Here is a 14,837-nt window from a genome sequence, read left to right as displayed (position 1 = left end):
AATTCAAAATGGCGGATACAATATGGTGGCCGAAAAAATGAAAAATTGCTGAAAGTCTATGAGTATACGTACATGGAGGTTTTTTGGGGTGCTGAATATGAATCATTCAAAATGACGGATCCAAGATCTTTTAGATTGAAACAATAAGAATTTGTTCACTGTAGGAAAGGATACTGTTTATGCTAGTTGTAACTAAATAAATTTTCTAATTAATACTTAGCATACTAGTGAACTACAATGTCAAGAAAGAGTACACGTTATTAATTTATAATTCTCAAATGAAGCTTTTTGTTTTAAGTACGAGTGTGTCAACCTTAAATTACAGAAGTATACCTACAAATCACAACATGAATTCGCATTATAAATGAGTCTATAAATTTTTTTTATTTATTACGTATGATGATTTCATTTGGTCTCATCAGCTTTCGTACGTACTTATTCCTCTTCACTTTTATCTTCAATATTCTCTAACTCGTCGCCCATCTAATAGTAGTTATCATTTTTTCTCTATAACATTATATTAATATTATGTTTTAATATTATGTGTAAAATAAAGTTGATTAAATAAATTTTAATGTTAATCTACTGCTATTTAAAATAAATCTTGGCAGAATAAGACTTAAAGATATTTCTTATTGTAATATTTAATAACATGATAGAGTTATAAATAAATAAGAAATATACTACACATGTAAAATTGAGTACGGTTAAGAAAAAACATACTAAAAGAAAAGTAACTCGAATTATTGCATGTTGATTTACCAACAGTATTCTACACAAGAGTTTTTCGTACTTTTTTGTGTCCATTCATAGGTTTCTTGTAATTATTAATTATCGTATGATCTAAATATATGTTCAAATACTACATAGTACATTAGTTCAAAAATTACACATATGGCTTACTTATATAAAACAATAAAATTATCGAGACTAACATTGAAAATGAATAAGATTGGCACATTAATATTTCGTAATAAATTATTGGCTAATGTTAATCATAACTGACTAAACAAACATTTGTAATTCGTAAGATCAGGGCTTTAGCGAGAATTTAGGGGATTTCCGAAATTATTTCAGTTCACTTTTATTACAATTAATTAAAAATAACTTTTAACAATATTTCAAAAAGTATACATGTTCTGTCACAGAATTCATACTCTTAGAATGCTCAATTGTTCACGCGTATATGCACATTGTAGTATTGGACTATATAAAATTTTGCATAAGTTCTACATTCTTTAAATCACTAAAACTACAATATTTTGGAATCCAAGCTAAAAAAATATATGTTCGTATAACAAACTTACGTTTGCATTATATATTTTTTTGCCTCCGTTGTCAACTCAAGTCTTTCCTTTGCTTCTATGCGCTTCTGAAGATTTATCATCGATATCATCGGATCACTCATGCAAATTGCGCTCTATCGAATGTATCCTGCAGTCGAGCTTTTCTGCTAACTTGTCGAGAATGCATAATCAGATTTCTTCGATGATATCGATGCCATGATTCTTGAGCATCTTCTACGTAGAAGGACATAGGTAGAGGAAATTTTGCAGTGATCTGGCAACCGTGTTCCAGCAGTTTGTGTACGGTTGGACTTATCCTGGCCCATGGAAATTTTCGGTAATATATTTTGTATATGTGTCTGCAGTACTTCTCCAGATCTTCCAAATTGAGTTTTTTTTCGACTTGAATAATGTCAGAACAGTTGATATTTTAACTACAAGTTCAAGGTTTATATCTAAAGTGTTTGCAAACTTCTCAGGATCACTGAAGCATTTACGAGCAAGATTGCCCGTATTTGTGGTCCCGTGACCCTAAAGTACCTGATTCACCCGTACAGAAAATGCTTTAAAAATCTTCTGCTAAACAATTTTCTTATGTTGTTCATAAACAACTGAAATTACAAAATCCAACGTTATCACGAAGTTACTGCAAATTCTCCAATTTTCTAATAACAATATTTACTTTTTTTTTGTTTTATTAATTAATGTCCACTATTTACTGTATTCATTATTATTTATAAAGTATTAAGTATGCGTTGCAAGGCCACTCAGTTTTAAGTTTTTTTTCAGAAAATATAATTGTATTTTATAACGCAGAAAATGGAATCGTATTATTGTTCGGCTGAGAAAACTATTGACTCATAAACACTCTCTCAACAAATTTGAATAAAATAATACACGTAACTGTATTACCTTTGTTATTTTTTGTTATCTCCCATTCTGGTGGTTTCATCTTTTTTTTGTAAGACGTATGAAGTAGCAGCTCGAAAGCCTTGATTTCACAATGTAGTAAGCCGAGTCCACAAAATAAGGACGAGTCTATTGGTGTGAAATCGCTTTCTATTTTACTAAATTCGTGAGTAGTGCATAGGCACATTGGACATCGGCAGGTAGCTTTGTTTCCAACTATTGCATTGACGCACTTGCCGTCTAGCATTGTTATTGTCACACAAAAGCCAACGGTAACTACTTTATTGTTCGACATTGTAAATGTGTGCGCTTTCAGACAGCGAATTTCTTTATTCAATCTTTCATATTCTTGCAGTATTGTTTCTTTCGTTTCTTTTTCCACGAGTATTCGAAGTGGTCGACAAAATCTAACACTTTGACCAGTGGGATTTAGCCAGATCAAATTTTATAGAAAGGTATTTTAATAATTAAAATAACTTTAAACACTTTTTTTTACACTCAAACAAATAGTACAATAATATACACAAAAGCACTTGAACTCAATAATACCAAAAACTAAATTTATTTAAAAAGTTAAATTAAATAAATTAGCACTTCACTGAAATTTCTAGTATAATAACGTTTATTGACGGGAAAATAATGTAATTATTTACCAACACAAACCCTCCATAGGTTTCATTTGAATATTAACTTTTAAGTTGCATCACTACTTTTCTACTAAATCCTTTTTTTAATAAATCAATAATATAACTTTCCAGGAATTTTTCACAGTAAATCTTCAGATATGGCAGATTTAACGTTTGGGCACTTATACAAACCCAAGAGTTTTTACTTATGCTTATCGAAGTAACATTTTTATGAAAAAATTACGTTAACCTCTACAATTTTCATGAAAACTATCACAAAACCAAAGAATGATTATTTATTTTAAAAAAATCACTTGTTACAAAAATCATCATAAACAATTATTTTTTCACATAAACAATCAATACTTCACAATCAAAAAAAGATACGATTGCAGATAATTGATTTCTCAACAGAATAAGAGGTTTTGGATCAAAATCGGATAACATTAAAAAAGTTATCAAGGGCAAAGTAGATTTTCTTCAAATGGCTATATTGTTATAAATATTTGAGCGTTTTGTTTAAACAAAATTTAGTCTGGGTTTTACAAAACTATACCTTTATGATTTATTAACACTGTTATAGTCAAGTAGTTAGAAGACTTGATAAAAAATTTTGTTTCAAACATGCACATTAGCGTTAAAAGTATGTGCTAAACAACCTTTAATCAAGATAACGACCAAAAAAACGAAATAATGACGGTAAAACAAAGTTAAATTTTATAACAAAATATACTTTGAATGTTTTACCATTTGATCTGCAGTGCAATTCGATAATCAGAATATTTGTCACCGTCAATGACAGCTCACTATTTTGCATTTCGTTTTCAGACTGCTCACATTTTTGATGCGCATTAACATGATCAGCAGAACTGTCGAACCCACCAGTAACAGTAAGTTTCAGATTGCGTAGATGATCTCGGTTCCATTGTATACATACGGTCTCACAAAGTCGCTCTGCAGATTTGTTTAGTAAACATTGCAGAGATACTTCAGCTTCCACTTCAGACACAGAATAATTACTAGGTTTGCAATCAGCCATAGCTTTTTGCAGGGAAGTGGAGGATGGGTAAATGTTAACATTTCTCGATAGCGCGTCTTTCACATGAGCTACGTATGTTCTTTTACTAAAATCAGATTCCAAGTAATATGCTAAGCCAGACTCGTTGGTGTGTTTGATTTGGACTTGCGCTTCATTAATAACGTCATCTGGATTTTGTTGATTAATTTTTTTTTTACATAATGTCAGAGCTAGCTCCAATAGTGCAACATTGTTATCAGCACTTTCAAGTATGTCGTGTGCTCTATTATATAAAACACGTTGACACGCTTTTTCAGTTTCCACTCTCTTTCTGCCGCCTTTCCTGCTATGTGGTCTTTTCAATTTTTTAGGACGGCCAGCACCTGGTGACACCTTAGTGCTCTTTCTTTTACATCGTGGATTCCTAGGCATGTTTTTAAATAAACCTCCTTTACAACATATTTTATTTCTTAAGGAGTGATCAAAAAGTATGCATGTGTGATAATTATAACAAGCACATAGGCAGTTTTATTTTTGGCTGATATCAAACTATTATTTTATTGTTATGCCTGCCATTGATTTGTTAAACGTAGCAGAAAGCAATAATGATGAATATTATTACACGAAAAACCCTTAATAACAGGCACGCACTAAAAACTTCACCCGACCAATACTGTAGACTACGTAAACTATACGGTCTCAGGTATAAGATCATTTAGCTGGATTAATTACTACTAGCGTGGTGTCAGTTTAGATGTATGGTTACTAAATACGAAATTTTTTTTTCTAATTTGGGAAGTATTATAAAGTCTACAGTAAAAAATGATTATTATGAATAGATTTCAGATCAAGTCCTACTGATTTTTAATAAGTATTCGTTTTGATTATTTATTAATTAAAAACGTATTGAGTAAATATTGTAGAATCTAATAAGAGGAAACTAGCACTTTCAATTAAATTAATAAATAGTATTTTGATTTTAAAGGTAGTATAATCTTATTGCAAAACTAAATTTTCACATAAGTTGAGCATTATTTATTACAAGTTAAAATAAACATTGTTTTTTTTTTTTATATTCATCATCGCCCCTTAAGGGCTCAGACATGGCTATTTTGACACTATAAAGTGTATTTAGCCATACGTTGGGGTTTAATAACAGTAGGGGGAAACGGTAGATAGATCGATAGGTTTATTGAAGTATAAATCCCATCCAGAAAAAAACCTCATTCATTGATGAAATATTTGTCCAGAGTGGGATTTGAACCCCAGCCATCAAGATCTGTAGGCAGACACGCCACCGACAGAGCCATCATGTGGCTCAAAAAAAAAAAAAAAAGTAAATAAATAAATAAATAAATAAACATTGTAAACATTTTTTATTCAAACATTTTTTATTCAAACGAACTTTACACTACAGTACTTGTACAAAAAGATCTTGCAGGAAAACTCACAGGATCTTTTGAGTACGAAAGTGTGACATTTATTAAGAATAATATGTTTATGTTTTTTATTAAAATTATATCTAAACAGTAAATTCGAAACAACAAATTGGTAATTAGGGTATTTATTCACAATGTTTTTTCCGATTTTACATATTGCGTATTAAGATACTGTCAAATACTAAATGCATAAAATATACTGAAAAAATCTTGAATAGTATGTAAAACGGGGCTTCAGCGAGAACAGCATAATGGGTACCTGTGATATTTTAAAAATTGTTGAGGACTTGCTGATTTTAAAGATATTATTGTTTACCTCTCCAACCGTCAAAAATTGTAAGACATTTCATCTCAAAGTTTTTATAACATAAAAACCTTTATTCGCTTGTGTTTGTTCTTAAAAATGAGCGATTTATCGAGGAGTTACCTCATAAACTAATACATAGTACTACACTGTGTGCATTTTTGGAAAGAGACACTTTGTATACCAAGGTAGTGGTGGATTTTTTTAAATTATAAACGACCCCAAAAAATTCCCATGTACGTATACTCATGGACTTTCAGCAATTTTTCATTTTTTCAGCTGCCATATTGGATCCGCCATTTTGAATTTTAAAATTTTTATGTCCAATTCCAATTCAGCGACTAGAAAAACATAAGTACACCAATTTTCAGAAAAAAATAATAATCTGCTGGCATGCTAGACAATAATTTAGTCGATTACCAGTGCTGGAGGGTGACTTTAGGGGTGGTTTCCACCCACGTAAGTATTTTTTTTTATTTGGACCAATTTTCTGTTATTCTACTCAATCTTACCTTGATGCTCCAAAAAAAATCATCTTGATCGGTTCAATACAGCAGCCGCTATTTTATTGATTCAAAAAAAAAACACGTTTTTGCCCACTGTGCGGCCCTTACCCTCTTGACTCTAAACATTCAACCAGGAATTACCGATCTTCTCGAAAGTCTGCGTTGGGCGAACCTATCAGTTATGAAGGGAAAAAAAAACTTGAGCCAACGGGACAGTCTCCAACGGGCAAACATCACGAACCAATCTCCCCACCTTAGATCACCAACACAACTGAGTGCAAAAAAAGGTGCTTTAGACACCAACGTCTTCGACGTTATACCAGAAGACGTTGGGAAAGATCTCTACAACTAATTCCAAAGCTTCGGACTTGACCTAAGTCTGATGCTTCAACAGCAGGCCAGAGAAAATCACCCCAAGGTATCCAGTAGTCATAATTGCTCATAATTTCAGTCAAGAAAGAGTTTACTTAAGAAGATCACCGTTTTTTAGGGCTATCAGATGTTGAACTACCTTGCCAACTAATATATTAGAACTTAACAAAGTTGACAGAAATTTAGGGGTCACAAAAGTCTTAAGCATGCCAAAAGTCGCAAGAGGGTAAATTAAAAGAAAAACTTTAAATGTATCTAATGAACACTATCAGGCGTCAAGAAATTGACGCAGAAAATTTATCGAGATGGGAACAGCAGCGTCAAAATCAACAAATGAAGAATCCATTTCGTGAGAGATCAGCTTTTCGTTGCACTCTCATAGTAATCTCTTAAGTCTTTCAGTTTTTTAAATAAATAGAAAATGTATTTGTATTTTTTTAGCGATAAAAAATGTAGAGATTCAGCTCCAGCACTTTGTTGCTCTGGTAATAAAGTTTTGAGATAAGAGAAGGACAAATTTTTGAGTATCTATTTTTTGGGGGTCTTAGATCTTACAGCTCTAAAAATTAGCCCTTTTCGTAAAATTTAAATTAATTAAAATACGGGAGGAACTGTAAATGAACGGCCCCTTATGGCCAACGATTATTTTATGGCACAAGGTACTTTTTAGCATAGTTATTTTTTTTTTAATTCTTACAGCTTATTGTTTGACCAAATAAACAGTATGAATTCTGAACAAACATGTTTTTAATAAGAAGATTTTTGCTCTGAGAAGTGTTAGGAATATATGTAACATTTCTAACTGAAAACCTTTCACATTACATGTCAACACACTACGGTGCTCCATCTAGTGAGTCTCGGGCGAAGCTGAGACGGGGGGCCACTAGTTAAATAATAATTAATTATTAGTTAATTTAATGCTGATAAAGGCCATTTTACATAAATAATGTTAAACAACAATTGAAGTGACCTCTTTTTTCATACAAGTAAGAATATCGTGACAACGGCTATCAAAGCCTATAAGAAATATTTGCGTTTCAACAAGCTCAATTAACTTTACTTTAGATGCTTTTTTTAGAATATTTTACAATGACTAGTTTATGAAGCAAGTCATAAAAACAACTTAATTAATTTGTTTGATTTAAAGCTAACTGTTTGGAATAATAATTAAACGGTGAAAAATTTACCCAAGAAAATTGTTATCGTTAAATAAAAAGTAAACTTTCCTACAAACAAAAATTGGAAGGTTCATACAGATAATTTTAAGGGATTTTCCCATAAGGTTACATGTTAAATTCCAAATTTTTGGAATTAAACATGTAAAAAAGAGTACACTTGAACGATCTGCAATGTTAATGTAAAGGTAAATCATCATAACACTTCGTATTAATGTTCTTTAAGTGAAACTTATGCTATTTCTTGTACACTTTAATGCTTGAATAATATCTGTTAAAAAAATCTATGAGTGATGAACGTTCTGAAGGGAGATTCACTGGCATGTATCACTATGCTATTTAAAAAAGCTGTAGTATTGGATGGTTTTTCCTAATTTTTGAGATATAATTATATTTTAAGTATTAAATATGGAGAAGAAATACTGCGTGAGCGTAATTTTCAAAATGTAATCAGCGTAGGCGGTAAAAAGTTGTTTTTAAATCATCATAAGATTCGATAAAAGCGCACAGTCTTGTACTGGCCAGCCTACAGATTGTTCGTATTATATTGTGCCATAATATGTTGTTTATAGTTGTTCAGTTATTAAATGTTTATTGCACCGCCTTTGTACATAATATCGTTTCATAGAAGATGTATATTTATATTTACAACTATATTATCTGCCACATAATTTTATAAAACTATAACTTCTTATTTGGGTACCCAAGCACCTACTGTCCACTGGTTATATAATTTAACGTCATGAAAGTAGAACGAGTAGTATCTTACTCCGTTTTTAAGAACGCAACAAAAGCATACCAAATGAACAACAGAAGCATGTGTTTTTTATTTGATGGAATTATTTTGAATTAAATATGTAATCACTCAAAGTCTTTAAAATAAATGCAAATACATTTATGTTTATCTTTCAGAGTGATGTTATCCCTAACATTATTCTTTGGATTCATCATCTCAGCTTTCGCGGGCTACATCCCACCTGGGCCAAAATTTACATGCTCAAAGATTAAAGCAGTTATTCATCCATGCGTTTGTGTTCATGGCAGTGATCAAGGTGTCTACATAAAATGTGATAATGCAAATTTAGCCAGTTTGAGTCTGGCTTTTGTCAGTCTTGGAAATGAGAGAGTTCTGATTGAAGAGCTGACTATTTATAAATGCAATATAGGTTTGAAAACAAAATATTTATTTTATTTGTACAATAATTTACGTAAAAGTTTTAGTTTCACTCGGAATGTTTTTCAGTTTTTAGCCCTTTAAGTGTTTCAAATTTTTTTAAATTAAATGAGTTTCAGTTAAAAAAAATGTTTACCACTATATCTTTTAGATCAATCAACGATACATAAAGTAAATCATTTTAAATGTCATTGATGAAACTCTAGTATCTATCACATTACATAAATTGATAGGATTATTAGTAATAATGGTTACACAATCAATACAAATACATATTTGACTGTATTTGAAAAAAAATTTTGTTCTAAATAGTTATAATCCTGATCGTCATTATTATAATTTTTGCATATCTACTTTACTTCAAAGTACGATTTTATGGACCAGCACTTTACCAACTAAACGTTCGAGTTTTGAAATTCATTCAAACTCCATTAAAACTGATTGAGGAGCATAGCTTTCTTGGCGTGAATAGAACATTACAAGAACTGTACCTAATCCAAAGTTCACTAGAAAAGTTTCCAAAAAAAGCTTTCAGTATCTTAGGCAATCTTACAACTTTGAGTATTAGAGGGCACAGAATAGAAGAGCTACCTAGTGATATTTTCGCAGATAGTCTTGCTGCCTTGAAAGTTGAGCGATTTGATTTTAGCAATGGTGAAATATATTCTTATATTTTAAATGTTCTGTCATATCACAAACAATCATTTTGAAAAGTATTATTTTTCTTACAGGCAAACTAAATTTGTTACCTATAGAAACCCTTGGACCGCTGAAGAAACTGAAAATTCTTGACTTGCACGGAAATCAAATTAAAGACTTACAGCGGAACCAATTTAAGGGTTTAAGAGACGTGGAAACTTTGGATTTATCTTACAATTTGATAGATAAACTAGATGCATCATATTTTGGCGATCTTACAAAGCTGGGATCCTGCAATATTTCGAATAACAGAATTACCGAACTAAAAAGGCAATTCTCTTTATTTTACAATAATCATTAATAATGTCTTATTGATTAATATTACTGGAAGAAAAAAAAATTCATAATTTATTAAGCGTAAAATTATATCAATAAATAATACAATTTAAAAAGCCTATTTACGTTAATAGAGGCACTTTTGCAAGAAATTCATTGATAAAAGAACTCAATCTAAACAACAATAAGATTCAAAAATTAGATTCCAATACTTTTCGAGGAATGCGCCTTCTGAGAAGACTATACATGAGTAACAATCGTATTAGTGAGGTTAGCCGAGGAACTTTTGGAACGATGACAAGAATTGGCTTCATTGATGTGTCTAAAAATATGATTAAGAAGGTTGATTATCAAATGTTCTACCAACTACAATATGCAGAAGTAAGCTGTTTTAAACCTATTTGAAAATACAACACTTGCCTATTATTTAAAAATAATGCTGATCTTTTATTATTTAGCACATAGATGTATCTGAAAATCAAGTGACTATCGTAGAGAAAGAAGCCTTTAAAGGATTGTTCTCAGCTGTAGTTAATCTTTCTCACAATGTAATTACTAAAATTGAGAGTAGTGCTTTCGAAAACTGTGCCAACATTGTCATATTAGATCTTAGTCATAACAGAATCGAAGATATATCCCAAACAGCATTTGACAGTGCCTCCTACGCTACCACACTACAATTAAGTTTTAACTTTTTAACTTCACTCAACCAGGTGATTCCATTATTTGTTTAAAACAGCTATGTATGAGTTTCATCAAGAGTTCAAAACAAATATGCAATAGATTTAATATAGAAGTAATATTGTGTTATGTTATATGTACGATGATTTTAATAAGACTTATTACTCTATTTTTTAGATACCTTTGTATAATATGACTGGCTTAAAAGTCTTGAATGTTTCTTACAACGTTATTCGATCAATTCCACGACAAACATTTCCAAAACTTTATGAACTTCACACTATTGATTTATCTCACAACAATTTTTCAGATATCTATAATGCCATCTTTCAAACTTTATTTAACTTACGTCACCTGAATTTATCACATAATTATATAGAAAAAATAAATCCTTCAACGTTTGGTCCTTTGCCAACATTATTGGATCTGAATTTAAGTTATAATAAACTAAATGACGTATCTAAAGGAAGTTTTACAAGATTAGCCAGTTGCAGGTAGTTTTCCTAACGGCAATTATTAAGTATACTCGAAAGTTCAAGTATAATGTTAGGGAACCTTCATTAAATTGTTTAATACAATAAACACCAAGTAACATTTGAGGAGACATGAACAAATATCTTAATAAAACTAATAAATTATTTATTTTAGAACATTGTCCGTAAAGCACAACGAGTTAAAGAAGATTTTTCTGATTCCCATATCATTGGATTATCTGGACTTTTCTGAAAATCTTTTAGAAGAGATTCCAAGTATCGATGTTTGGCCATCCATGAATGCGTTGCGTTCTCTTGATTTATCTAAAAACCGACTTGGAAACAATCTTGTTTACGGCAGCTTCGAAAACTTACGTACTCTCAGAACTTTAAACCTCCAAGCTAATAATATAAGTAATCCTCCCGCAGAAGCTTTAGGTATGCTTTCCAGCTTGCAGTACGTTTATCTTCAGGTATGCTTTTCCTCGGGCTTATTACAATAAAATTTACTATATAACCTAAATAGCTGATAATTTTTAAAACAAGATGTTTACTTTGTATTCTAAGAATATACTTCATTTTGTGTGATATATTATTAACATAAAAGGGTCATTGTTCTTAGAAACTCGATTTAAGAAACTTTTTTTAAAGCATAGCTTCTTACATAGGGCTCTTGCTTGACAAAAATACTGAGAAGTGTCACATTTTATCTTGCCCTCTACGTTCCTGTTCGTCCCCACCACCGCATGTTCTCTCGAAAGCGAGAGTATAGTATAGCGTAATATAGTAGCAGGCACGCGTACGCACTCTCTCTCTCTCTCTCGCTCTTTGTCTTTCTTTCTCTCTCAACCAAGAGCCATAAAAAATATTCGATTACTCCTTGTTATGGTTCAGTACATAACTTATTTTTAATACAAATTTTTGTTTATTTTTATGAACTTATTTGGTTTGATTGTATATTACATAAATAAATAAATTATTTGATAATCTAATTTTTTTAGTTAAATATTCTTTTCAAAAACTCAGAAATTAGTACATTTTCGCAGAGCAGCTTAAGGATGGACTATTCAATATCGATTTACTTATCAATATCATATAACTATGACGATCACTAAATAGTTGTTAATACAATTTTTTCATTTTTTTAGAATTTTCGAAAATTAAAAAAAAAGTTAACTGCGTATAAACAATAACCGGTATTTATCGTGATTTATTCATTTACAACTTTTTCATTCATAAAGGTGATTAGGGTAATTTTTTGACTTAAGGACATTTATCACATACACAGAAAAAAATTTGGTACTTTCACAGCCTAGGTGATTGGACTGTTTGAGTTCAACCACATTTTTGAGGTATAACAGTCCTAAGCTCCACTTCATACAGGCAGAAGATTGTACTGTATACTTTCAATACAGCATTAAACGGCGACGCGTCAATCGTTAGGCTCTCTACAGTTCAGTGGTAGCATTGAACATTCAGAAGCCAAAGAGGGGGAGCACACGAGCTCAAGTCATGGGACCATTTTGGCACATTGGAAGGGCTTGGCTTCTTCGTATATATAGGTATACTTTGAGCATTCAATCTGCTCAAGCCCTTCCAATGTGCCAAAATGGTCCCATGACTCGAGCTCGTGCGCTCCCCCTCTTTGGCTTCTGAACGTTCAATGCTACCACTGAACTGTAGAGAGCCTACCGTCAGAGTTAGGTGGTGCCAACAATTGACGCGTTGCCGTTCAATGCTGTATTGAACGCATACAGTGCAATCTTCTGCCTGTATAAAGTCGAGCTCAGGACTGTTATACCTCAAAGATGTGGTTGAACTTAAACAGTCTAATCACCTAGGCTGTTTAAGTACCAAATTTTTTTCTGTGTAGTAAGTGGGAGAAAAGTTCAGAGAGGTGAGAAGAGCGAAAATAAATGCAGCAGCTCTGGCAATTATTTTTTCATATGGATGTACTTGCATACACGCTTTTACGCATACTTGACTTTTGGTCTTGTATTATTAAAAAAAACTACTTGTGGATGTATTTGAAAATTAAAAAGTTTGTTTGAAAGTAATACAAACGAGAATAACGAGATTTCTACAGACTGTATGAATGCAATTCTATGTAATTTTCCACAACGCTACATTTTAACTTACAATGTTTGAGAATTAAACATATAAAAAAGGGTACAGTTAAGAGATCGGAAATTTTTTGCAGGTATTCTTATGCTATATTTAATATATGTTTACCCCACTCTTTTGCACCCTCCTCACTCTCCACTATTTCTATCCATCTGCACAAACAGCACCAAAAGGGAAAGGGATTTGATGTTTTTTATCACGTTCGAGAAGAAACTGTTTCAAAGAAGTCACGCCCGCATGCAGTGCACCTTTATTGCTGTAGATAAAAATTTCCGTGAAAACCCAAACGCTGCAAACACATCAACTTATAAAAAAATTCCAAGGTATGACAAACACCAAATATTGTTTTTAGTCAAATAAAAACAAAGCCACACACCTCATCAGCCATTCGTGCCCTCCTTACTCTGCATTGGAACAAGCAACTCCATGCCACCAACACCGTGTACAACTGAACAGCCTCTCTTTTCCCTTTTCCTCTCCCTCTCAATAATATTAACAGTAAGTTGAAAACATGATTATTCATAAACATAAATAAACAACATAAAAATAATTACTGATAAGATTTACACTTAGATAAATGAACAAGGCTCACGAAATTACTATCATCAATACTAATGTTGTTACTATTACTATTATGTTTATCATTATTACTATGATTATTATTATAATTACTATTTTTATTATTGTTATTATTACTATTATTATTATAATTATTATTTTTATTATCATTATTATTATTATTATCATTATTTTTATTATTATTATTATTATTATTATTATTATTATTATCATCGTCACTTGTACGATTACTATTGCCACTATTTTTATTATAACTACTACAACTACTGGAACTATTGTTATTATATTTGCTATTATTTTTTTTTATTATCACCGCTACCGCTAGAGCTATTATTGTTATCACTATTATCACCAGTTATTTCACTGCCATCTCTTTTTTTTTATTAATTAAGTGTGCTCGTTTTTTTATTAACAACTAGCACTATCATTGCAATAACATTAGTTAAAAGAAATAGGAGGAAAAAGGGATATTGTCTCCCCTCTCTCTAGTGTGTTGGGCTGGGAAGAGGATTCTCTAAAACTTGCAAACCATCACGTGGTTGAAGAATATTTGGCTTTTGTGCAATCAGCAGCTTTAAAAGCATTTACGCTTTTGTTTGCCTGACTAGACGATCCATGACTGAATTTTTGAGAACTACTAGCTAACGATTCAAACAATATTTTAAGATTTTTAAATAAGTTTGGACCTTGAAATTCATCAGCAACAATAGAGTTTTTGTAATTATCTTGATCGGAAACAAATCCACACCATTCTTAACACGTACTGTGATCGTTGAATACATGTAGAGGAATTTGTTGAATGGCACTGGCCACGTTTTCACTATCGCTTGAATTTCGTGACACAGCGTAGAAGAAGGATCGAGATAAGTATTTAATAGCAACAGCATTTCATTTCTTATGCTTTTTTGGAAGAGTGTACAGCTTACTGGTGATTCCTGCTGTAATGTGATAAACGTCTGACAGCTTAATCACAGATTGATTAATAGATTGTCGAACAGCTGCAATAGCCAAGCTATTGTCATTACCTATCATCACCCCAACGTTTGTATTACATGATATCAAAATTTCACTGCCATTCATAAGCTACTTTGCTAAGTCTGCTTCTATAGTCTTGGCGCTGCCATAAAAGTTTAGTCAACAATCACGATCACAGGCATCATATTCCATATTACACAAACGATACTTGCGATTATTCT

At 31.6% G+C, this 14,837-nt stretch overlaps 1 protein-coding gene across 1 annotated transcript in view; it reads left to right on the top strand.

Moving 5' to 3' along the window:
- Positions 1-8,551: 8,551 nt before the first annotated feature.
- The window catches only part of conv (insulin like growth factor binding protein acid labile subunit convoluted), a 77,594-nt gene continuing 71,308 nt past the window's right edge, over positions 8,552-14,837 (top strand). Inside the window, exons 1-7 of the mRNA XM_014362832.2 lie at positions 8,552-8,801; positions 9,176-9,463; positions 9,541-9,778; positions 9,919-10,165; positions 10,243-10,497; positions 10,643-10,959; positions 11,114-11,411. Coding sequence (XP_014218318.2) covers positions 8,552-8,801; positions 9,176-9,463; positions 9,541-9,778; positions 9,919-10,165; positions 10,243-10,497; positions 10,643-10,959; positions 11,114-11,411 — 1,893 coding nt within the window. The remainder of the gene's footprint in view (positions 8,802-9,175; positions 9,464-9,540; positions 9,779-9,918; positions 10,166-10,242; positions 10,498-10,642; positions 10,960-11,113; positions 11,412-14,837) is intronic.

The sequence above is a fragment of the Copidosoma floridanum genome, unplaced genomic scaffold, assembly GCF_036245765.1.
Source record: "Copidosoma floridanum isolate Cflo_tuat_1 unplaced genomic scaffold, Cflo_Japanese_pri ptg000026l, whole genome shotgun sequence".
Lineage (NCBI taxonomy): Eukaryota > Metazoa > Arthropoda > Insecta > Hymenoptera > Encyrtidae > Copidosoma > Copidosoma floridanum.
Note: the sequence above shows the minus strand (reverse complement) of the source record. Positions and strands in the feature narration are given on the sequence as shown.